This window comes from Artemia sp. Qi Xiang Cuo, chromosome 4 (assembly GCF_049724085.1).
Source record: "Artemia sp. Qi Xiang Cuo chromosome 4, ASM4972408v1, whole genome shotgun sequence".
NCBI classification, from domain to species: domain Eukaryota; kingdom Metazoa; phylum Arthropoda; class Branchiopoda; order Anostraca; family Artemiidae; genus Artemia; species Artemia sp. Qi Xiang Cuo.
In genome coordinates, this window is record NC_142797.1 from 83663587 (window position 1) to 83687869 (window position 24283).

The 24283-nt window shown below is 37.0% G+C and overlaps 1 protein-coding gene across 1 annotated transcript in view; it reads left to right on the forward strand.

Moving 5' to 3' along the window:
- Positions 1–24283, forward strand: part of LOC148953540 (methyl farnesoate epoxidase-like) — a 100176-nt gene that overhangs the window by 37071 nt on the left and 38822 nt on the right. The window contains exons 4-7 of the mRNA XM_089087732.1: positions 2896–3042; positions 7122–7246; positions 9915–10040; positions 13624–13747. Of these exons, the coding sequence (XP_088943858.1) occupies positions 2896–3042; positions 7122–7246; positions 9915–10040; positions 13624–13747 (522 nt within the window). The remainder of the gene's footprint in view (positions 1–2895; positions 3043–7121; positions 7247–9914; positions 10041–13623; positions 13748–24283) is intronic.

Sequence of the window (24283 nt, forward strand, 5' to 3'; positions counted from 1 at the left end):
GGGCATCTTCAGGACTAATGATGGTTTCTAATCTTCTCTTTGCTTTCCCACGAGTAACCATCTTGTGCTTTTGGTCAGGCCACACCACGTTCTTATTAGTACTGTCTCTGAAATTTACAGTTTGAGAATTTTGAATTCCCGGGGCTTGGAGGCTAACTTGCTGAGTCTGCGATCTGGGCACAGTGCTAGGTTTAGCAGCCAACATTTCCACCCTGTCTGTGACTTGGTCATAATAAAATGTTTGGCCTTCAATCAAAAGGCGTGTTCCTCTTAATTTGGCGTCTTGTTCACACGACAAAGCCTTATTCAGCATTGGTTTAAGCTCTTGGCGAGATTTACGTTACAAATAGGTATAATCCGGTGCTACAGAAATATCAAACTTTTTTAAAAGACGGCCACTACGTAGGATTATGTCGCGAAGTTCCCGATTATTAAATTTCACCAAAAGAGGGCGCACCGCAATTGGTTTACTTTTTCCAAAGAGAAACACATCCTTAAAATCACGCCTGGCAAAACTAAGCTGGGGTAAATAGCGGTTTATTGCCGCCATAATTGCTCCTACTAGACTACTTGGAAGTGGGTTTATTGACTTCAAATTATAAATGATCAGATTTTGCTGTTTAATTTCTTTTTCAAGTTGCTCCGACCTTTTCTTTTCTTCAAATAGTAGGTTCCGCAGGTGGTTGATATCGGATCTTACTGCATCATCCCGTCTGCCTGTCTCAGTTTTGAGGGCCGCTAATTCCGATTCGATCGCAGAAATGCTATTGGCAACATCTTGAATCTGATTTAATTTAGCATCCATTTGCGACAACTGTTCAAGGATTGCTGCGATCCCGGTTGATTCAGCCATTTCCAAAATTATCATTCGACCTCTTCCAAAAATAATATGTCAAAAAGTAAGAGCAGGAAACGAAAACTTACTCGCAAGGGGGAGGGGAATTAAATCCCCCCACTTTCCAACAATGTCTTGCAATAATCACGTCCGCCAATGTTATAATTATTATCCAAAGAACGAAAAGTCACTTGTAACTTTAATCCTCTACTAGACACTTTCGCAATCACTGAATTAATTATATTTTCAAACAATCCAGGTCAACTATTTCACATAGATGTTTACGATTTGAAATCTAGTTCGAGACTGAATCTTTATAAATCTTTAATAAAGCAAAAACAAAATCATTCGAGAAATTTATGACCATTAATGAAAAATATTTAGTAACGTCATATGAAGTTTCTTAGTGTACGACTAAAAATAAAATGCCGTTCACCTTTGGATAAGATATTGAATTGCCTGCTGCTATTTGAAAAAAAAATGGTAGAACTACTAGACGAAAGTAAATATGCCAATGTTATTCAACAAATTTCTTTGTCAAACGACTCTGCCTCGAGTTGAATTTCTGATATTAACAAGGACTAACTAGTGCAACTTGTTACTTGAATTAAAGAAAGCCAAACATTTTTAATTCAGTTGAACCGAACAACTGATATTACTAAATTGGCTCAGTTGTCAGTATATCTCAGGTATATTTACAAAGATTCGTGGAAGAAGAATTGTTATTTTTCATCCTATGAAAAATGCCAATGATGTGCTTCATGATGCTGTTAAGATTATAAATTTTATTAAGAGCCACAGTGAAAGACATAATTAGATTGTAAAGTTTACAAATTTTTAATACTGAAGGTTCGAAAAGAAATAATTGCTGTCGAGTATACACAAATGGTGTAATAGCAATTATTGCAAAAATATTGGTTTTAAATCATTTTTTCAAGCTTCTAATTATGTTCATATAACTTTTACTCATTGCCATCATTATTCTCAAAAAGGCCCTTGCAGGAAAAAAACTTAGCACCAGAATTAAATGATGTGCTTCATGATGCTGTTAAGATTATAAATTTTATTAAGAGCCATGCCCTTAACAACCGTTTATTTTCGAATCTGTGTAAGGATACGGATTCCAATTACACAACTTTATTATTACATACCAAAGTAAAATAGTTGTGAAGAGGTTGAAGTTCAAGAATATTATTGTTATTAAAAGACGGAATTGAAATATTTTCAACCAACCGAAACTTCTCAAAATGACTTATCTATCCAAGTTGTATTATTTGTCAGATATTTTTGCAAAATTAAACAATCTCAAATTGTCTCTCAAAAACTGCAATATGTTTACTTCAAATGATAAAATTGAAAGTTTTATAAAAGAAGAGATCAAAATTTGGTAAAGTATGATAAAAAAAATCGTTCGAAATGTTTTCCAGTGTCGACAATTTTATAAACGAGAGAAATCATTGTGAAACGTTTATTGCAAAAATGATTGTAGATCACTTAAAAGCACTAGAAATACTGTTCTTTGTATATTTTATATTAAATATTGATTTCAAAAAGGTAGCTTGGATCCAAAAGCTGTTTTGGATTGGCTTAGGTGAGAATGATCACCTGTCACTTAAAGGTCAAGAGGAATATGCTGAACTCACGAGTGACTCCAACTTAAAAGTAGAGTTTCCAAAACAGCCCTTAATAAATTAAGGATCTATACAATAACACTACTACTGCTGCTAATCACTGCGTTACTAAGTCACCTGAGGGCAACACAGTTGTGCACGGTCCTCCTCCGTACACCAGCTTCATCCTTTACCCCCCCCATGAAGCTTCAATTTCTTTGATACCTACCTTATAAAATTTCTCCCCCCTTCGGGTACGACTGATTTTTCGGTTGGTACCAAACGGGTGGTCAAAAAGTACAATTTTTGGGGTCTCACATCCTTCATCCGTGAAACATGGCCAAGCCGTCTTAACCTTTCTTTCAATATGCCCCTTGAAATCCACATGGCAGTGGGTTGGAACACAGACAAATGAAATGCATGGTGTGTTGAGACATTTACTGATTTCAGGGGTATTATTCAGTTCCGGACATCTTTGGAAGGAGCAAAGACGCTTTACCTTGCGTCATCTAAGAGATTTCGGTTTTGGCAAACAAGGAATGGAAGAAATGCTAAAAGAAGAGATTGAATACTTTATTGCAAAATATTCATCTACTGGTAAGTAAACAAAAGATTCATTAACGATAAATGGCACTAGTTAACAAAGCAGTAAACACGCGGTATATTATATAGGCAAGATGCTTAAGAAACTAGTCAAACGGGTTTCTTTGAATAGAGAATTGGATTGCAAACCGTGGCTTGTCACTGCGTTTACAATGTTTAAACTTGTGTTTTTCGGGGTTTAGGGGGGAAAAAGATACATAGGTCAGGTTATGTATTTAATAAATGCTACGCTTTACCCCCACCCCTCTAATGTGCAAATATATAGTCGAAGTTTTTTTCTAAACTATTATATTTTCATCTTACTTTTTTTATTTCATTAGTATTAACGAAGCTTCACTTACCGTCTGTTTACCGCTTTCATAACCAGTACCAGATAAATATGTAGTTTAAGTATGCATGTATTACAGACGCTAAATTTGTTTTTGCACATTTTGAAGCAGGTTCTTGAGTTATTTTTGATAAAAACAAGAGATATTTTACCGGAGCAAATTGTCAAATTCTGTCATTTTGTGCCTTATTTTTCTTTACCTTAGATAGGGCCCAAATAGTATCAAGTGAATAACTTGAGATAGCTAATCGTTTTAGAATCATTAGAAAGTTTCAGAAACAATTTTGCCTTATGGTGACACATTCACCGCTAAATATTAGTATGGTCATTACAGAGTATGACATAGTTGCACATCCACAATTTCCGTGAGGGGATCAACAACTTTATGAAGAGGGGAGGGGATCGAAGTCTCGTAAGATGTATTTTTATTCCAAAAATTTTGGACTTCCCCTTAAAAGTCCATTAGACTAGATGAGGGATGGAATTCTCTTCCTAATTTTCCTTCATTTGGAGAATGTTGGAACAAGTTGGAATAGTTGGAACAAGGTGTGAAAGGTTAAAAGCTCTTCTCTCATTGTAGAAAGGGTATATTTTAAGAAAAATCGGTAGTTTTCAAAAATCGAAGCATTGCAGCGAAAAAAAATTAACGGAATGCGTAAATAGCATGAGTGGGGGGGGGGTCTTTCTACCTAGGATAAATCTGAATAAGAATCAAAAGAGAACATAAATCAGCAACCTTGACTAAGATCCCATATGGTTAAGTCGGATTTTGCTATAATGGGGCGAGGAGTTCAAAGTAAGAAAAAAAAATGTGTATTTCAAGGCCCCTTATTTAGGATACCCTTGAATGTACTGTTAAAAGCTTTTAAGAATATAAAAGAAAACTTAACCTTAAAATTGGAGGCCAAACTAGCGTTGTCCTAGTAAGGAGCCGTGCCTCATCAATATATTACACTGAGTCATTGTAATACATTGTAATGATTATTGTAACACAGAGTATGTAAATCATTTATTTTTTCCTCTGGCCGCTAGGGCCACACCATGTATGGAAGAGGTGGTCATACAAACTTAAATAGCTGGATTTAACGAGATGTAGTGGACCAATTGTTCGACAACCTAAAGACATTGGAAGTGCGATTTAATTTCCATCCTCGTCACATCTGGAACTGGGATTAAACTGATGTTTACTGTCTTACGGGCTCTGAATGTAGTTTCAAAGATAGACTCAAAACAGGTGTCTTAGACAGGGTCTGCAGAGAAAGAAAAAATTTGATAATGTTGTGATTTGGGCTGGCTACGGATCAGATGATACCGCTAGTCTTCATCTTTCCAAGAATGAAAGTCCATGATTGTATTTTTGAGGCGATTCGTTTAGTTGTCTTGGAGCGCTTTATCAAAGTGGTTCTAAATTTGTGTCTTCCATCCAACAGTTCATCTATAACGTGAAACCTTCGAGGATGACCCAGTATTACTATTCTTCGATAACCGTAGGAGCTATATGTCAGTTGAGCTTGTGAAACTGTAAAAACTACAGTATCAAAATCTTGACCTACCCTCTAAATTACATAGTCCAGTCAGTGTAGGCCTACTTGCCGTTTAATTGTGAGAGGAGGGATGAACTCATGGCTCAAGGTTCAAACTGGTCAGATAAATGCTATTGATGTGACAGCTCAGCTTTGCAAAGAATAAGAAAAACAGGTTTTTGGTGATTCACCAGAATTTTTTTTAATAAAATCAGACTTTTTAGAAGCCCAGATGACCGACAGACAGGATCCGACTGTAGTCTCTTGTCACAATACCCCAACAGAGGGTCTTCCTTCGCCCCAAGGAAGAATGAAAACAACAGTGAGGATTAACTTGACTCTTGAAACAGTAAGGATATATGCCTACCTAAAGGCTGATATCAGAAAGCGTTAAGGAACCCCCCTGGAGTAACAGAAAACTATACAACTCATCGACGTGCCTGAAAAAGAAGCATTGGAAGCTTCAGAAGTCAAAAAAGAAAAATAATGAAGAAGAAAAAGGCAGTTCAACCGCCCACAAAAACCAAGGCAAGCCAAAACACTGAACAGCAGCATCAGTGACAAAGAATTTAAACTGCTTGATGAATCAGACGATTCGGCTCATCTCAATGAACGTGACATGGAAGACAAATCTGAAGATGGTGGAGATTTTGTGTTTGTATAGCTTTATTATAGAAAATAAAATCTCACTTGTACTCTGTTTGAGAAATCATGGACATTCCCAGCAAGAAAGTTTGAAGATCCGGTTTCTATAGTAACAGGGCGAGAAGTTACTATTTCCTGAGCTCCTAAATATTGCAGAAACAGATATGAAGGATGTCGACATGAAACTCTCATTTCTGTCTGCTGCTGGGGAAAGGAAAAGGCCTGATCACTTGAAGGACTAGTCTTGGATTTAGTTTGTTTAAGTATCACATAAGGTAGCATCTATTGCACAAGGTTCAAAAATGTATGTTATATAACAGCACCTACTGAAAACTTAACCATTTTTCTTTACATGTTTTTGTATCTGAAGTTATTATTAGAGGAGTTTCATTCAAATGTTGTATTTGATGCTCGTTCATCCAAAATCGGGAATACCGATTGCTAATGCCGGTGCTAAAAAAATCAACAAAGTAATATTGATGGCAAGATTGTCTTCATTTGTAGGTGTTAGCAACCTGCCATCTCCACTTCAGATGATCTTGGGTTTAAAGCTAGCCAGCTGCTACGCTGAGTTTAAATCCAAAGGAGCACCGCCCTTGGCACTGAAGGCCCGATTTAGTGATAACCATAAACGGTCTGTAATAACCATTCATTTTGTTTGCCAAGCATGTATGCTTAGGGATGAATGTGGCACCGCAAAGCAGTATGGCATTCGGAGCTTGGATGTCATATAAACAGCTCGATGAATGCTTCCAACCCCCTTGGCAAGCTCATAATTTTCCGTTGGTAGCATTTTGTAAATTACTTTTACTATTTAAAAGGTACTAGAACTTTAAATTCTCATTGAAATGAGTCCTCTTCCAATATTCTATGGCTAATGCTTTGATATGGTCTCCCCTGGTTGAAAAAAGAAGGGAAATTAACAAAAAAACAAATCATATTTTATGCATGACCAGTCTTTTCGGAGGAGCACAATTTTTGTTTAGATAAGGAATTGATATCTCCATTGAATTATTCAGAAACATGCTGAATTTGATCGCGTAATTTCCATAAAGATCACGCCCAATTTTGGGGCTGTGCTCCCGGTTTTTCAAACATTTTGCAAATTTTCTTGTGCCAGTTACTTTTGAAGGGTGCTTCAATATTGAAAGTTTTACATTTTTGGAATCAGTGTAATAAGTAGGGTTTTTATCGAAATTGCGTTCTTAAGAAACCATGTTTCTATTCACAGAGCTTCGTAATTTCTGTTTATTACCATGAAAAGTGGTACAAAATGGTTGAGAATGATTGGAAAGGCTGTTTTCACTTTTTTAAAGGGGTTTAAACAATTTCTCTGTAGAGATAACTTCTGCTGAAAGACAAATACGCGTGGTAGTTGATGGTAGATACAAGCTATCAAAGATGTTACAATTTATACTAGTCTCTGATGGATCTAATAGACTGATATTTATAGTTCAAAGCCAACATTTTATTTTTTGTGTTTACTTATTAATTTTCGTGAATAATGAACAATTTAATTAGTAAAGTAACTGATTATATTTCGTCTAAATTGTTTATTTCAAGATAAATTATTTCAGATCTGCCTCAAGTCTTAGAACTGCCTACTGATCTCACGTTACCTGTATTAAATACTCTTTGGACTATGCAGGCAGGCATACGATACCATCTTGATGATCCGAAGCTTCGCGATCTACTATCCAAGGTTTGTTTCTTTTTTATTCCCCTTTTTGTTAGCTAACGTCATAAAATTTTCTGCTGATTTCATTGGTAGTTCTATAGGCGTAAATGGTGGCAATGTGCTAAAAGGTAAAGGTACATAATGTGGTGCTAGGCTTTACAGTCCATACCGGTGGTTCTTATCTCCGTTATTTGACCCTTCATCCAGAAAGTGCAATGGATGGTGCAGCCATTCTATGCTTTTGCACACCCTTTCTGTTTAGATTTCCCATATTTCTCCAGGTATCGATTTGGGGCTGGATCGACTCTTGATAAGCTTAAAGAGTCACAACACTGATCTCATCCAAAGCCAAATAATCATTGATCCCCAGGACGGGATCCCCTGTCTTGAAGGACATAGGAATGCAAGTCTAGCGCGCCAACCACTCAGCTAGAACAGCTATTTTATTGTCCTTCTGATGAATTATAGCCGCTAATCTATAGGGTTGTGACCACCTCCCCCAGCTTTAGAAATGACTGAATAAATACAAAGACCTATTAAAGTATTATAGACTGCGAACAGCATATGTTTTTGGCAAGTTCCTTCTGCTGTTTCTTCCAAAGGATGAGCAACAGTTTCTTCGTTGCTTGAAGCAGCCAAAACCAGTTATTTAAGTCTGCTTCTCGATTATCATAATTGATTTGTACCATTCTTGTCAAATATACGGTGGCGGTAAGCCTTGTGGTTGTTGCTGAAAGTATCACAATACTTTCGCTATGTCGTCTGATATCTATTCAGCTAATAATTCTATAGTAACAGTTACCATGGAGGTGCCAACACTTGTAATTGAGGTTACTCTTCTTTCCTAGAAACAAAATATTGTGTTTAAATACGGCTATTAATTGATTAAGTAATGATATTTAAATATGAAGCTCGGTTTTTGCCTGACATAATGAGCACCTTTCTTGCAGAAAATAAGGAAAACAAATTTTTTCACCTTGCAGAAAATAAGGAAAACAAATTTTGTCTATGTTTGATTGTCTAAAAGGGATTTAATGTATGAAGTTTGTTGCTTATACAGAGCATGTGCTAAGGCTAATACAATAAAAAAAAATTCGATAATATTTCTTCTATCTGAGATCAATATAAATTCCAATACAACTAAGCAGTATATTTGATTTGGGGCTGTTTTGGGGCAAGTTGTGTTTGTTTCAACTGATTTGGAAGCAATATATATCTTTTTTTTCTTTGAATTCGGGCTTTTTGATTGGCTAGAGCAGACCTATGACCAAGTCAAAGCAGAGCCCACCACGACAGTTTTTGGACCAGTTCATCTTACTCAAAGTTTTTTAGTACTTTTAAAAAAGCTTCTTATTGTTCTAATTAAGCGACCGTTGGGTTTCAGGAGTCATTCCTAAAGAATTGGGACAAAATTCAAACTTTAATGTAAAGAGCGAGATGTTGATGAGGGGGCAACTCCCTTCATGTACGTAGTATTCTCTGTTCGTTTTAAGTTTTAATGTTGCTTCTTACTTTCGATTGAAAAACTTTTTTTTTAATCTTTATTAAACAGCATATAAAAGCCAGCTTTTATAATAACAATTACGATGATCTTAATATTGTAATTTTAATAACAGTAATAACAATAGTAATTGCATCGAAAAACTATTAAGCCATCGACAAGACTGAACATGGTTTTTCTTATATTGATCAGGCCTCTTTGGAGTCAGGGTAGTTGCTTGCCAATTTCTATTCCCTAATAAGTTTAAGGGTATTCAGGATCAGGAATGCTAATTGCTAATTTTGTTCCTCTGAAAATTCAATCAGTTAATATGTATGGCATGATTGTACCTCTATATATGTGGGGTGCAAGTGGAAGAATTGATCAACATGTTAGGGTAGGAAAGTGGAAGTCAATAGTATTGATGGAAGAAAACAGAGGACAAATCTCCGCTGCTGTATTGCACCCAGGTGACCCCCCAAGAAATATAAATATTAAATCATAAACATTAAACAGTGTTCTTGCTAGAAAGTATAAATGGCTGCTCTATTTTATATACAAAGAAATTTTTATCGCAACGGGTTCCGGGATTAGCAAACTGCTATACCGAGTTTAGATCCAAAGGAGCACTGATCCGGGTCCTAAATACCCGATTTTAGTGAGAACGTTAAGCCACATGAATAAATGTCATGATAACACAATGTTAAACAAAATGACACTGAAAAGTAAATAGATAAGAAATATGTAATAGAGTTTGCCTGAGTGTAAATGCGTTAATAAAGAAAAGTACTAAAAGAATTTTTGCCATAAACTGCAGATCTCTTTATTTCTTGTTCTGGTATCCTTACCAGGCGTTTTTCTGCCTCACCTGACATCTTAAATCCAGCGGCTTCTTGCGAATTTCTTTAACCGTAAGTTCTCCAGACTCACAGTGAAACTGCAGATGTGAGATTTTGCACGGTGGAACTGCAGATGCGAGGTTTTTGCTTCTCAGTAGTGGTATGACCCTTGATACCAGACTTGGATAACATCCGTCAATTTTTCAAAATACACCTGGTTAATTTTTTTGTACTTTTTTTGTAGCAGTTTGATCTTTGGAAAATTCAGTATTTAAGTTGAAATTTTAGAATACCGACCGGTAAAAAATAGTCCAAAATGGCATCACCGTATGTTTCTCTCTCTGTTTTAAGCAGTAACTAATGTTTATTTTAGGTGGATGCATCTTTTCGATCTGGTGGTGCCACGGGTGGATACCTAAATATGTTTCCATGGCTTAGATTTATTATACCTAGACTGAGTGGCTATTTGGACATGAAAAAAAGTGTGGAATCGTTACAGGTCAGATTCGTAAATTTTTTCTTATGTTTAAATTAAAGTAAGGCTAATTTTATCTTAACTATACAAATTAAAAAATTCCCAATATCAGGTTTTTGGTATAAAATACTGCTACTAATACTAATAATAACACAGTGCAACATCAAGCCAACTGAGGCCAGCACAGCTGCGCACGCTCTTCCTCCCATCCCAATCTATTCAAAGCTTCCATCTTTACACCCTCCCAAGAAGTCCCAGCTTCTTTTAAAATTCTATCTCAAGACGTCTTCCCACCCTATTCGGGGACGGCCTACTTTTATTTTGGCCCTAGATGACTGGCCGAAAAGGACTATGCTTAGAAATTTGTCGTCTTTCATCCATTGAGCGTGTCGAAGCCAACTCAACCTATCCCTCATTATAGCCCTAGGAAGTGGTATAGAAAATCATTTTTTGTATCAATTGCTGTTTGAAATACGGTCAGTAAGACGGATACCCAAAAGAATCCGTAAACAATTCTTCTTAAAAACATCAAACAAATTATCCTCTGTCTTTCGAAGCACCCAAACTTTATTCATTTTAAATAAGAGTATTATAAAAATTTAATAGCGAAAAAATATAATCAACTAATATTGTAATAAATTGCTCAAGAGTTTCCTTTCTCAAAAATTGCAACTTCCAGCCTTCAAATAATTTTTTTTTGTAATATAAATACAATTCCAGCTTTTTTAATATGCTGTTCGATATTAAGTCCTGAGGTAGTTAAAAAAAACATCTAGATAGACCCAAAACTAGCAGTTTATTGTGAAACACTGAAAGATGATCACGATGAAATATGTCTTTCAATAGTCAAGAGTTGGTTTACACTCACAGTAGTAAGAACTTAAAAAAAAAAAGAAAAAAAAAAAAAAAAAAAAAAAGCAACAACAACTAAAATTAATATATAAATTTAGACTCACAGTAGTACGAACTTTCAGAGGCAACGTAGAGGCAACTGTAGCGTTGCCTATAGTAAAGGCCATACGGCTCCAATGTTTTATTATTATTATTATTTTTTTCCCCAGAGGCACTTCATTTGGAAGGGGTCGTCGTAAAAACTTCAAAGGGGGCTGATTCGATTGGAAATTGAGAATTCTAGTGCCCTTTCAATAGTAGAAAATGATTGGAGGGCAACTAGCCCCCCCCCCCACGCCCATCATTCCCCCAAACACATCCAATCAAAGTTTTGAGATAGCCATTTTGTTCAGCGTAGATGATTACCAGATAGAAAATATATTCTTGAGGAGGACACTCCTCCACAACCCTCAGGGCAAGGGTTTTAAGTTATGCCCAGGGGGCATATAAGGTTTTTATAGAAGGCGTTGTCGTAGAAACTTCAAAAAAGGCTCATTCGATTGGAAATTAAAGGGCTAGTGCCCTTTTTAATAGTCGAAAGCGATGGGAGGGCAACTAGCCCCCCCCACGCCCACCTTTTCCCCTAACCCAACCAATCAAACTTTTGAGATATCAATTTTGTTCAGCGTAGTTTATTTTCAGATAGAAAATATGTTTTTGAGGAGGACACTCCCCCCCAACCCTCAGGGCAAGGGTTTTAAGTTATGCCCTGGGGGCATATAATGTTTTTGTAGAAGGCGTTGTTGTAGAAACTTCCAAAAAGGCTCATTCCGTGCCCTTTTTAATAGTCGAAAGAGATTGGACGGCAAGTAACCCCCCTCTCGCGCCCACCTTTTCCCCAAACACCTCCCATTAAAATTTTGAGACAGCCATTTTTTTAAACATAGTTTTAAGGTCTGGAAATTAGGTCTTTGAGGATGACAACTCCCCCACAGCCCTCAGGGCAGGGGTTGTAATTTAAGGATTCTCCAAATCTTTCATATTATTTGTTATGGAAGGGATACTCGTATTAACTTTAGAGAGGGCTCATTTGATTGGAAATTGAAAATTCTTGTTTACTTTTTAAGAGTGAAAAGAGATTGTTGGGCAACTAGCCCCCCCCCCCCTCCTCCACGCCCTAAATGCATCAGATAAAACTTTTGTTAAAATAGTTGAAAGGTTAAGTAATAAAACTCTGGCGTCGACAAAAACCCCAGGGCCCGGGGGCAGGAAGGGATTCTCGTATAAACTTCAGAGAGAGCTCATTTGATTGGAAATTGGAAGTTCTCTTACGAGTCAAAATCGATTGAAGGGCAAATACCCCCCCCACACCTTTTTTCCCACCCCTCCCGTTGAACTAATTCTGTTTTTACCTGAAGGCCCCATGAGAGTTTGAATGTTTTGGTATTAACACACACCTATTAGGCATCTGCTCTCCTCCCTAACAAGGAAAGAAACAGAGAGTGTAAGGCAGTGGCGGATCCAGGGGAGGGGCGAGGGGGGTGCCCCTCTAAATTTGTCTAAAGTAATGTAATTTACTTAATTAACGCAAGATTGCGTTAATTAAAAGTAGGTTTTAGGCTTCTGCAGTGAGGCGATACCCAAATTCTTGTTTGTAGTTATTTTTATTCGATTCAAACTTGATTTGTATATTCAATTTAAGTTTCACTCATTTTAAGATTTATTTATTCATTTACATTAATATATATTGTATGTTTGTCGCATTGATTGTTTATTTAATTTCTGTTCGGTTTAAGTTTCATTTATAATTTAATAGCAAACTCGTTTTAAGCTTGATTTCCGTATTCAGTCTAAGCATTACTCGCTTTAAAATCTATTTATTCATTTATATTATTACTTGTTGTATGTTTTTTGCTATGATTGTTTATTTAATTTCTGTTCGTTTTGGGTTTTATTTATTATTTAATAGTAATTTCTGGTTGTGTTGAGTTTTAATTTTAACAGGTATTAGTATCTCCTTCGCTTAAGTTTAAAATTTCCTTTAATTTTCTTTGAAAAACTTAATTTTCGGAAAGTTTTTTTTAATTAATACCAAAAAATTAGGAAACCATAAATGACACTTGCTTATAGTAGAAATTTTGCTCCCCTCAATGCTGCTACTGATATTTTGGCAATGGTTAAGGTACCTGGGTAAGGTCCCGAGTTTTGCCCCTTCATTATGGCTACTTCGTGGCTTTTATTAGAATTTATTAACTATTTCATACTACCAGACACTAAGTACTAGTGAAATTATACTAGGAAAGCTGAGAAGAGCTAAGTTGAAACGAGCTAATGGAAACAACAAATGCAAAAAATGAATTATTTTTTTTTATCCAAAATGGGATTCTTCTCAGGGCTGCCACGGAGAGTTTAAAAATATCCCAAGATAAGCTTGCAAAAACTTGCAAGTTTTGGAAGAAAATAAATATAATAAATAAAAAAAGATATTAATAAATGTTAGAACCTCTTGATAATAAATGGTAATAATATAAACACTTAATGTACTTTTTGAAGGCAGTGTTTAATGTGTACGCTTTTGCTAAGATTCCTAGCTCAGGCCTGAAATACCAAGATTTTGGGAAAGTCCCTAGGAGTAGCAGCCCTGGTTCCCCTGCATTGTGTGATAATAGGAAATAGGGTTCTACGTGTTGTCCATAAAGACACATGAAGATCATTTAACTTAGTATTATTTTTCGTATAGGAATACAAGGTCTGAATATTTTTTATATTTACCTAGGACTTCTTAAAAGAAACAATCAAGGAACACAGGATAACATTGGATCGGAGCAATCCAAGGGATTTTATTGATATTTTTCTTTTGGAAATGGAAAATCAAACGGATCCAAGTACTACTTTTACAGGTGATTATTGCTTAGTGTTTTTTTTTCATTTCTTGCTAGATTCTGATGATTCTCGATACTAAATTTATACTATTATAATAATATTATTCTAGTATATAAAATACCAGTGTATAACACTTAAATATACTATATACTAGTATATTTTACTAGTAAATATGCTATATACTAGTTTATAAAATACTGTTATTCATATTAACGAATTTAAACTGATCTAACGGCTATATTTGATTGTGATTATTCCTCCAGTTTTTGTTGATTTTTTTTCTAACTTTTTTTCCGTATTTCTGTTGCGAGTAATTATTCTAATTAAGTATTACCGAGTAATAGAAAAAATGCCCTTAATTTATAGATGTTGACATTATCGTACTCAAACTCAGAGGATGCATCTCACACTGTCTGTTGTGCTTCTCAAAGTCCTCTAGAGGTTTTATCCACCAAGCGTATTTGCTGAGCGACGACTAAACAATCCTACTCAGAAAATCTCCATTGTTAATGTTTTACTTATCTGTTCCGTATTTCTGTTGCATATGATAACTCTAACTAAAATTTTCCAAGAAGTAGAAAAATACGCCTAATTAAGATCTCTTAACACAGTTAAAGTGAAAAGCTTAAATAGCCTACGATATTATGTGCCATATGATAAGGAAGCCATTGGTTTGGCTAGAACACGTTCGGGTCTCAGCAGTGTTTGGGGATCTCGGGTACAGACACAACCACTTTTTCTTTACTGAACCCTTTCCCCCAACCTCCACCCAGAATCACGAATCCCCTCTGCCACCTTACGTAATATTATTCATCATTAGTCCCTCCAATGTTGGTAACTTATTCCAAAAATGCCCGCCTCATGGCCAGACGCTGGGCAGGACTCTCATTGGCTGGGGAGTGGCTGAAGTTAGCAATATGAGCCCCCTATTTGTTCATAGATATTAATGAAGCCTATTACTCTAAGAGGCACCACGTGAAAACTGGCACCGCTACACCCTAATCAGAAATACTTAATAAATAGAAAGAAGTGTCTGAAGGCGTTTGGTTTACCAGACTATGTCAACACTTCTGAGTTTTTTCTTGTATGGCGAGGTATGGGTTAGGAAAACAATACTTTTCACTTGTTGTAGAAATATTTCCCCAACGAGTCAAACAAAACAAAAACTGAAAAAAAACTGTGACAGTCAAGACTGGAATGAGAAATTTATTTTATATGACAGCATCAGCAAGAAGGAGAAAGAGCTGGAATGTGAGGCATAGCAAGGGAAGAATACAACTTTTCGTCGAAGCGGTAATTACAAGAAATCTTTGAAGATGTATAAGTATCCTATATAAAGCTTCCTCCCATAGGAACTTCACTCGAGAAACCCTCAACTAATAGAAACAAATATGTTGATTGTACATCAAAACCAATAGGGTGACGAAGGTAAACTAAATTTGAAGCTGGTTTAACTGTCTGATCATCGAACTTAAAATCATAAACAGGGGCTTCATATCAGAGGCAACGCTATAGTGTTGCCTTTAGCAAATCACCACAAGGCTTCTTTGTATTGTTTTTCCCCAGAGGGACTTCACACGGAAGGGGTGGTCGCATAAACTTTGGAGGGGACTCGTTCGATCGGAAATTGAAAGTTCCAGTGCTCATTTTAAGAGTCAAAAGTGATCGGAGAACAACCTGCCCCTCTCCAACAACCACGCCCTTTTTTCCCTAAATGCACCCGATGAAAATTTTGAGATGTTCATTTTGTTCAAAAGAGCCCATAAATCAAATAAATATGACTCTGGAGTTGACAATATCCCTTTCCCTAGAACACGGGGCAATGGCTGCAAGCTATGTAAGTATTCCGGGGTTGACAATATCCCCCACCATAGAACATGGGGCAAGGGCTTTAAGTTATGCTGATTGTTAACATATAATGTTTTTTATTGGTAAAAGAGGACATGTTTGATCCTGGGTCTCCAAAAAAGCTTAGGGCATTAAGATGAAACTTTAAGGAAATGATGAGAGGGATGCCAAACACGATCAACTCACACTATTTTCTAGATGGTTGTCAAAAGGGAGTATCAGCAATATCTGAGGAACGGCTTAGGTTATTAAGTTGAAACTTTCGAGGTATGTTAAGGGAATGTTGCAGGGGGATTGGAGGGCAGCCAGCCCCCCTCCTCATCGCCATTTTTAGGTAACCTGTCTGCTTTACACTGATAGAAATTTTGTAATTGTTATTTTGGTCAAACTAGTCAAAAATTTTAATAGCTAAGCTTCGGGACTCCATGTTCTCCACAACCCTAGGGCAAGGACTGTAAATTATGAAATTTGCCCATTGTTTAGATGCAGGATTTATCATTAGAAAAAGGGGGAATGTTCTATCATGTTTTTTTTTTTAAAAGGATAATAATATTAAAGTGAAACTTCAGGGAATTTTGAGGGGCATGTTAAGCTAAATTAAAAGATGCTATATACCTCCAGTTTATCAAAAAGCGTATCTGTAGCATCTCAAGGACGGCTAAGGGACGGCTTTCAGGGCATGTTGAGAGGAATTCCCAAAAGTGTTCGAATGGCAAACAGCCCCCCTACTATTTTCTTTTAGCTGCCCCCCCCCCCCAAGATATCTGATCAACATTTTGGAATTTCCATCTTGTTCAAAATTAGTGGAAAAATCAAATAACTATGCCTCAGGGATAACCTTGTCCCCAGAACCCTTGGGGCAAGTTTGTAAGGAATGTAAGTTCCCTGTTGTTTATACATAAAGTTGGTTATTTGGAAAAGAGGGCATTTTTTATCCCGAGTCTTCTAAAGGCTAAAGAAATTAATGTGAAACTCTTAGAAAATGTTGACGGAGATGTCAAGCAAAATAAAAATACATGATATGCAGGAGGGTTGTCAAAAGGGCAAAACAGCAATATAAGGAACGGCTAAGGGCATAAAGTTGAATCTTTAAAGGCATGTTGAGAGAGATGTTGAAAAAGGAACTTAGGGCAACCAGCCCCCTTCTCCCTCTTGCACTTTTAGATGTTCCTTATCACTGATAGAACTCTTAAAAGACATTTTATTCAAAACATTCTCAACGTCTAATAGCTATGCCTCTGGTGATGCCATGCCCCCACAGCCCCAGAGCAAGGAATTTAAATTATGCAATTCATCCATTTCTTACATGCAGGATTAATTGGGCAAGGGAGGAATGTTTGATCCTGGATATATCAGTAAAGGTTCAGGGTATTTAGTTGAAATTTTTTGGGAATGTTGAGGGGTCTCCTGAGCTAAATCAAAAGAAACTACCTGCATCCAAGTTATCGAAATGGCGTATCGTCAATATCTTAGGAAAGGGTAAGGATATCAACTTGAAAATTTCAGGGCCACTACATCTACTACTTCTACTACTACTGTGGCTGCAACTGCGACTGTGAGTACTTCCGACTGTTACAACTTGAAACTAAAAATAATAATAATAATAATTTATTTATAACCCACACTTATACAAAACAAGCGGAGTAAAGTACACTAAACAGAAAGAAAAATCAAATACAGAGAAACAAAGATAACTTAATCCTTAATCACTGACAAAAACACACGGATAATATTATGGTTTGGGCCTAGGGACACAAAGGCATGTCTTTTTAAATTATTACCAAGCAACTCAAACGATTGCATGATTTCGGTAGCACGATACTTCTTATCAATATGTGTATTACAATATCAAGTGGGGAGTTACAGCAAAAAATTGCAATATCTAAAATAAGCGATACAGATCTGGCGAAAATCATTCTTATTCAATAACGAATACATTCCACTTAAAAACGAGAGAGAATGGTCACAATATGTGGAATACATTTTACCTTGCTCTGCGTGAATATTTTCCACGGTTAGGCACAATTTTCGCATATCCGATCTTCCACTTTTCTATAACATCTCTCAGAACTTGAAGTCGCAAAAAAGTGAGTGTAGAATAAATACTAATTCCTAACCCCCGTAAACTCGTAACATTGAGAATTAATGAGGATCCACAGGACAAATTATGAGCTGACGATTTGGGATTGAAAACTAAATATTCGCATTAATCAAAATTCAAAAACAGACCAACATCCCGAAACATCATAGAAATACGTTGCACAGATAATGCAAAAATAGACTTGGTTCGGCTTAAAACTAGCAGGTCGTCCGCATACCCAATATAAGACACATGAGATAAATTATAAAATAAGAAGGCTTGATTCCTAATAACATATTTTGAATGCCAGCATTAAATAGATAAAGTGATAGCACTCCACCCTGTCGTACTCCAGATTGAACTGGTATATTACCGCAGTACCCTCTACCAGATTTTAAACGAAGAAACGAATTACTATACCCAAATTTAAGTACATGAATGACAAAAGGGTTCACTCCAAACTCTGACAAAGAGTGCCACATTTGTGCATGGAAAATACTATCGAAGGCTTTAGACAAATCCAAAGCGCAAATATGTAATTCATAACCTTTAGGCGGGGCATCATAAAGAGTTGAAGCTAAGACCTTATGCGCATTGGTGTGCGAAAGCACAGGATGGATGGTCCCCAGCCCCCCATTGCACTTCCTTGCTGAAGGGCCACAAAATGGAGATCAGCACCGCCGGTTTGAACCTTAAGGGTCTAGTGCCGTAATACTTACTTACTATTTTACTTACCTTATGCGCATGTTGGCACCCGATACAGGGTTGAAATCCAAATTGGTCTTTGGAGTCTTTCGTAGTTCGTTCAAAAATATATGGGAGCAGGACTTATTCAAAAACCTTACTAATATTACAAGCAAAAGTGATGGGCTTATATGAACTGCAATCAAAAGGGTCTCATCCACGTTTAAGAATCGAACTAACCCTTCGGCAAAGGAAGGAATCAGGCACCATTGACAAACATAAACAGAACTGAGAAAGTAACTGGAGCTGAGTGACTAGTGCCGGACAATCAAAACGTAAATGGTGAGTGCTAATCCCATCAAGATCACTCGATTTAGACTTAAGTTTAAGCATACAATTAACAATACTTTTAGTTAAGACGGGAATAACATGATGTTGCAAAACCTTAGGTGGCAAAAATTTAGAAACTAAGCACTGAAAATGATATTGAACACTAAACCCACTCTTACAAAAAGTATTTTTTAATGCCTAAGCCAAGACGAATCTTGGATAATAACACTGGTCCCTAATGAATCAGATTTAGACGGATTAATTACTTCTTTCCATTGTACTGTACTTTTAGGGAACTCAGCACCATTATATCGAACCAAACGAAGATACCGTTTAAACTCCACTTTGGTCTTACTTTTTATATCAAACACTTGTCCTCGCAAGGGCCGCCCACACGCAATCCAGATGCGAAGCCATAATTTAGCACGATTTTTGATGGCTTTAAGACCCGGGTCTTCTTTCCGAATTGTACTTCGACTTTTGAGTTTAACCCGGACAGGGGGTACAGCCACATTCTCAGCTTGTTTCATGCACTCAGCTAAGTGAAGGTAGAAAACATTCAGTTGCACTCTGGCTTGTGGCGAAAAAACCCTCGTGCACAGTTGATTAAAAGGGGTCTTGATTAAAACGCTGATAAAAGTTGATAAGGTTTTGATAAAAGTTGATTAAAACGCAGGACAACAGAGCTGTTAGAGTAGAAATATATAAAGGCCATTTGGCCTGGCTCTACTCTTGTTTCATACACCATTTTTTATTAGTAGCACAAGGATAATTAGATGGATCAGCGGTTAATGTCATAGTAAAGGAAAGGGGAAGGTGGTCAAAATCACGTTCGTCTTCGTCAACATTAACGACAGAACAGGGAACATCGGCGGAGCAGATACACTGATCAATATTGGTCACAATACCACTATTATGAATGTAACTGTAATTAAGAGCTTTGGGTACTATGCGGTAATCAAGTGGCAACGAATCTCAAACTAGGTTGGTACGAGTAAAGGAGCTATGAACATCACAATTGAAGTCACATATCATTAGCCAACGCTACCTATGCATTTCAATGTTGCATAACAGAGTTTTAAGGGATGAGCAGGCATTAGAAAACTTAGTAAGTGAAGCTAGACGTTTCGGATCACAGGGAAGATATACATTTATAAATACAAGGTTACCAAGTCGTATTGCCATAATATTATCAGAGGAATGAAATAAATTAGGTGACAAACTGCAACTGCGACTGCTTGCAACTGGTACTACGTCTACTTGTGACTACTTTCGGAGAATGTTGAGGGAGATACCCTCCAATGTCCTTTTAAACATTCGAAAAACATTCGATAAAAATTTTGAAATAGCCAGCCTGTTCAAATAGTCTAAAGGTCAAATAATTATTGCTATGGGAATGATGTGCCCCCCTAGAGCTTTTTGAAAGGACTGCCGAAAAAAAAAAATCAAAACACACTTTGTGCATGTGGATTGTTGACAGGGTGCATCAGCAACATCTCAGGAACGACTAAGGGCATTAAGTTGAAAATTTCAGGGCATGTTGAACAGTGCTTGAAGGGCAAAGGGCCTTGTCTTTTTGGATCCCCTTAACACTGGTCAAATTAATGAACCAGTCACTTTGTTCAAGTTAGTCAAGAGATCTAATAAGTATGTCTCTGGCAGGGATATCATTCAAAATAAAAGACACAATATGCATTCAGGCTTTCAAAACGACACGTCTGCCATATCTCAGGAATAGTGAAAGGTATTAAGTTGAAACCTTCAAAGAATGTTAAGGGGATATTGAACTTAATCAATATACAGCTATGTGCATCCCGGTTGTCAAAGGGGTATAAGTGCAATATATCAAGATCAGCTAATGATTTTTGTTCAAAATTTCAGGGGATGTAGTACTAACTCACAAGATACTATGTACATGCATCTTGTTAAAATGGTGTGTGCAATATGTCAGATATCATAGGTAGCGCAATAGCGCTGCCTAAGTAAAGAACGACGTTGGCACAATGTATTATTTATTTTCTTATTCCATACCAAGGCACTTCGTATCGAAGGAGTTGTCGTAGAAACTTGGAAAAGGGCTCAATTGATTGGAAATTGGAACGGCTAATGTCCTTTTTAATAGTCGAAACTGATTGGAAGGCAACTAACAACCCTTCCTTGCCCACCATTTCCCCAAACACATCCAATCAAAATTTTGAGACAGCCATTTTGTTCAGCATAGTTGATTTCCAGATAAAAATTATATTTTTGAGGAGGACACTCCCCCACAGCCCTCAGGGAAAGGGTTTTAAGTTATGCCCTGGGACATATAAGAACTATGTTGGCACAATGTATTATTTATTATTTTTTCCCTTTAGACCAGGGCACTTTGTATCGAAGAAGTTGCCGTAAAAACTTCGAAAAGGGCTCATTCAATTTGAAATTGGAGTGGCTTATGCCTTTTTTAATAGTCGAAAGTGATCAAAACGGTAACTAACACCCCTTCCAAGCCCGCTATTCCCAAAACACATCCAATCAAAAATTTGAGATAGCCATTTTGTTCAGCGTAGTTGATTTCCAGATAGAAATTATGTTTTGAGGAGGACACTTCCCCTCAGCCTTCAGGGCAAGGGTTGTAAGTTATGCCTTGGGGGCATATAAGGTTTTATAGAAAGCATTGTCGTAGAAACTTCAAAAAAGACTCATCGATTGGAAATTCAAAGGGCTAGTGCCCTTTTTAATAGTCGAAAGTGATTGGAGGCCAACTAACCCCGCTCTCACGCCAACCTTTTCCCAAACACATCCAATCAAAATTTTGATATAGCCATTTTGTTCAACGTAGTTAAAATTCTGAAAATTAGGTCTTTGAGAATGAACCTCCCCCCTACAGCCCTCAGTGCAAGGGTTGTAAGTTATGCCCTGGGGGCATATAAGGTTGTTATAGAAAGTGTTGTCGTAGAAACTTCAAAATGGGCTCCTTCGATTGAAAATTGAAATGGCTAGTGCCCTTTTTAATAGTCGAAAGTGGTTGGAGGGCAACTAACCCCCCTCTCACGCCCACCATTTATCCATACACATCCAATCAAAATTTTGAGATAGCCATTTTGTTCAACGTAGTTGAAAGTTCTGGACATTAGTTCTTTAAGGATGGCAACCCCTACCCCTCAGAGCCCTCAGGGCAAGGGTTACAAATTATGCCCTGGGGGCATATAAGGTTTTTACAGAAAGCTTTGTCGTAGAAACTTCAAAATGGGCTCCTTCAATTGAAAATTGAAATGGCTAGTGCCCTTTTTAATACTCGAAAGGAATTGGAAGGCAGCCAACAACTCTTCCACACCAACCATTTACATAAACTCATTTATTCAAAATTTTGAGATAGCCATTTTGTTCAGCGTAGTTGATTTCCAGATAGAAATTGTGTTTTTGAGGACACTCCCCCACAGTCTTCAGGGCAAGGGTTATAAGTTATGCCCTTGGGGCATATAAAGTTTTCATTGAAATCTTTGTCGTAGAAACTTGAAAAGGGGCTCATTTGACGGGAAATTCAAAGGGCTACTGCCCTTTTTAATAGTCGAAAGTGATTGGAGGGCAACTAACCCCCCTCTCATGCCCACCATTTATCCATACACATTCAACTAAAATTTTGAGATAGCCATTTTGTTCAACGTAGTTGAAAGTTCTGGAAATTAGTTCTTTAAGGATGGCAACCCCTACCCCTCAGAGCCCTCAGGGCAAGGGTTACAAATTATGCCCTGGGGGCATATAAGGTTTTTATTGAAAGCTTTGTCGTAGAAACTTGAAAAAGGGTGCATTCGATTGGAAGTTCGAAGGAATAGTGCCTTTTTTAATAGTCGACAGTCGAAAGTGAGTGCACTTTGTGCACTTTAGACCAGGGCACTTCGTATCGAAATAATCGTCGTTGATACTTCGAAAAGGGTTCATTCAATCGAAAATTGGAATGGCTTGCGCCCTTTTTAATTGTTGAAAGTGATGGGAGGCAACTAACACCCCTTCCACGCCCTCAATTTCCCCAAACACATCCAATCAAAATTTTGAGATAGCCATTTTGTTCAGCGTAGTTGATTTCCAGAAAGAAAATATGTTTTTGAGGATTCAACCACGTTTTCAACGTAGCTTAAAGGTCCGGAAATTATGTCTTTGAGCATGACAACCCCCTCACAGCCTTCAGGGCAAGGGTTGTAAGTTATGCCCTGGGGTTATAGGGTTTTTATTGAAAGCTTTGTCGTAGAAACTTCAAAAAGGACTCATTCAATTGGAAATTGAAAGGACCACTGTCCTTTTTCACAGTCGGAAGTGTCTGAAGGGCAACTAACCCCCCTCTCACGCCCATCATTTCCCCAAACATATCCAATCAAAATTTTGAGATAGTAATTTTCTTCAACGTAGTTGAAAGTTCTGGAAATTAGGTCTTTGAGGATGACGACCTCCCCCCCCCCCAGCCCTCAGAGCAAGGGTTGTAAGTTATGCCCTGGGGGCATCTAAGGTTTTTATTCAATGAATTGCCGTAGAAAATTTAAAAGGGATCATTCAATTGGAAATTTAAAGTGCTAGTGCCCTTTTTAATAGTTGAAAGTAATTGGAGAGCAACTAACGCCCCTCTCACGACCACCATTTTCCCAAACACATCCAATCAAAATTTTGAGATAGCCGTTTTGTTTAACGCAGTTGAAAGTTCTTGAAATTAAGTCTTTGAGGATGACAACCCCCTCACAGCCCTCAGGGCAAGGGTTTTAATTTATACTGGGGCCATTTTAGGTGTTTATAGAAAGCGTTGTCGTAGAAACTCAAAAAGGGCTCTTTCGATTTGAAATTGAAAGGGCTAGTGCCCTATTTATTTGTCAAAAGTGATTGGAAGGCTTGACATTTTTATGGTAAAGATCGACGTGGGTACAATGTATTATAATGTATTAGAAAGGGTTAAGGCCCTTTTATAGTCGAAAGTGATTGGAAGGCAACTAGTCCCCCTCACACGACCACCCTCCCATTTGCCCATTATGCTTAAAAACTAAATGTTGCCTTAAGATTAAATCAAAATGCCCTGTGTTAATGATAATTCCCAATAAGGCATCTCAGCAGTATCCCAAGAACGACTGAGGGTATTCTATTCAAACTTTCGGGCTACTTTCGCTCTTGAAATTTAACCAAATCAAAATAGAGAAAGTGTATCCAAGCTATCAAGGAAAGTCAACATATTTTTTTGCGAATAGTATCAAGTTTTCTATTTCAGGTCAACTAGAGGAGGTATGATACTAAATTAAAACCTACTATTTATGTCCAGATTTTTAAAAGGGTGTATGTTGTTAAAAATTACTGAAAATGTTTCTCCAGCATACAAATAGCAGGCCAAGCTATAAAGTCTTAGAAACACGAACACTTTTGAAGTATTATTTTCTTTCTCCCTGAAAAGACTATGTCAATATAAAAAGAACAGAAATTAGTTAAAAAAAACTTTTTCCCCAAAGTAAGTTTTTCAAAGAAAAGTAAAGAACTCCATTACACCAAAAATGAGCAAAAATAAAATCGAATAATCTACCAAGCGTGAAACTACCACAAATCAGCATTGATAAATAAATGAAACCAAAAACAAACAGAACTTACAATAAATAACCGA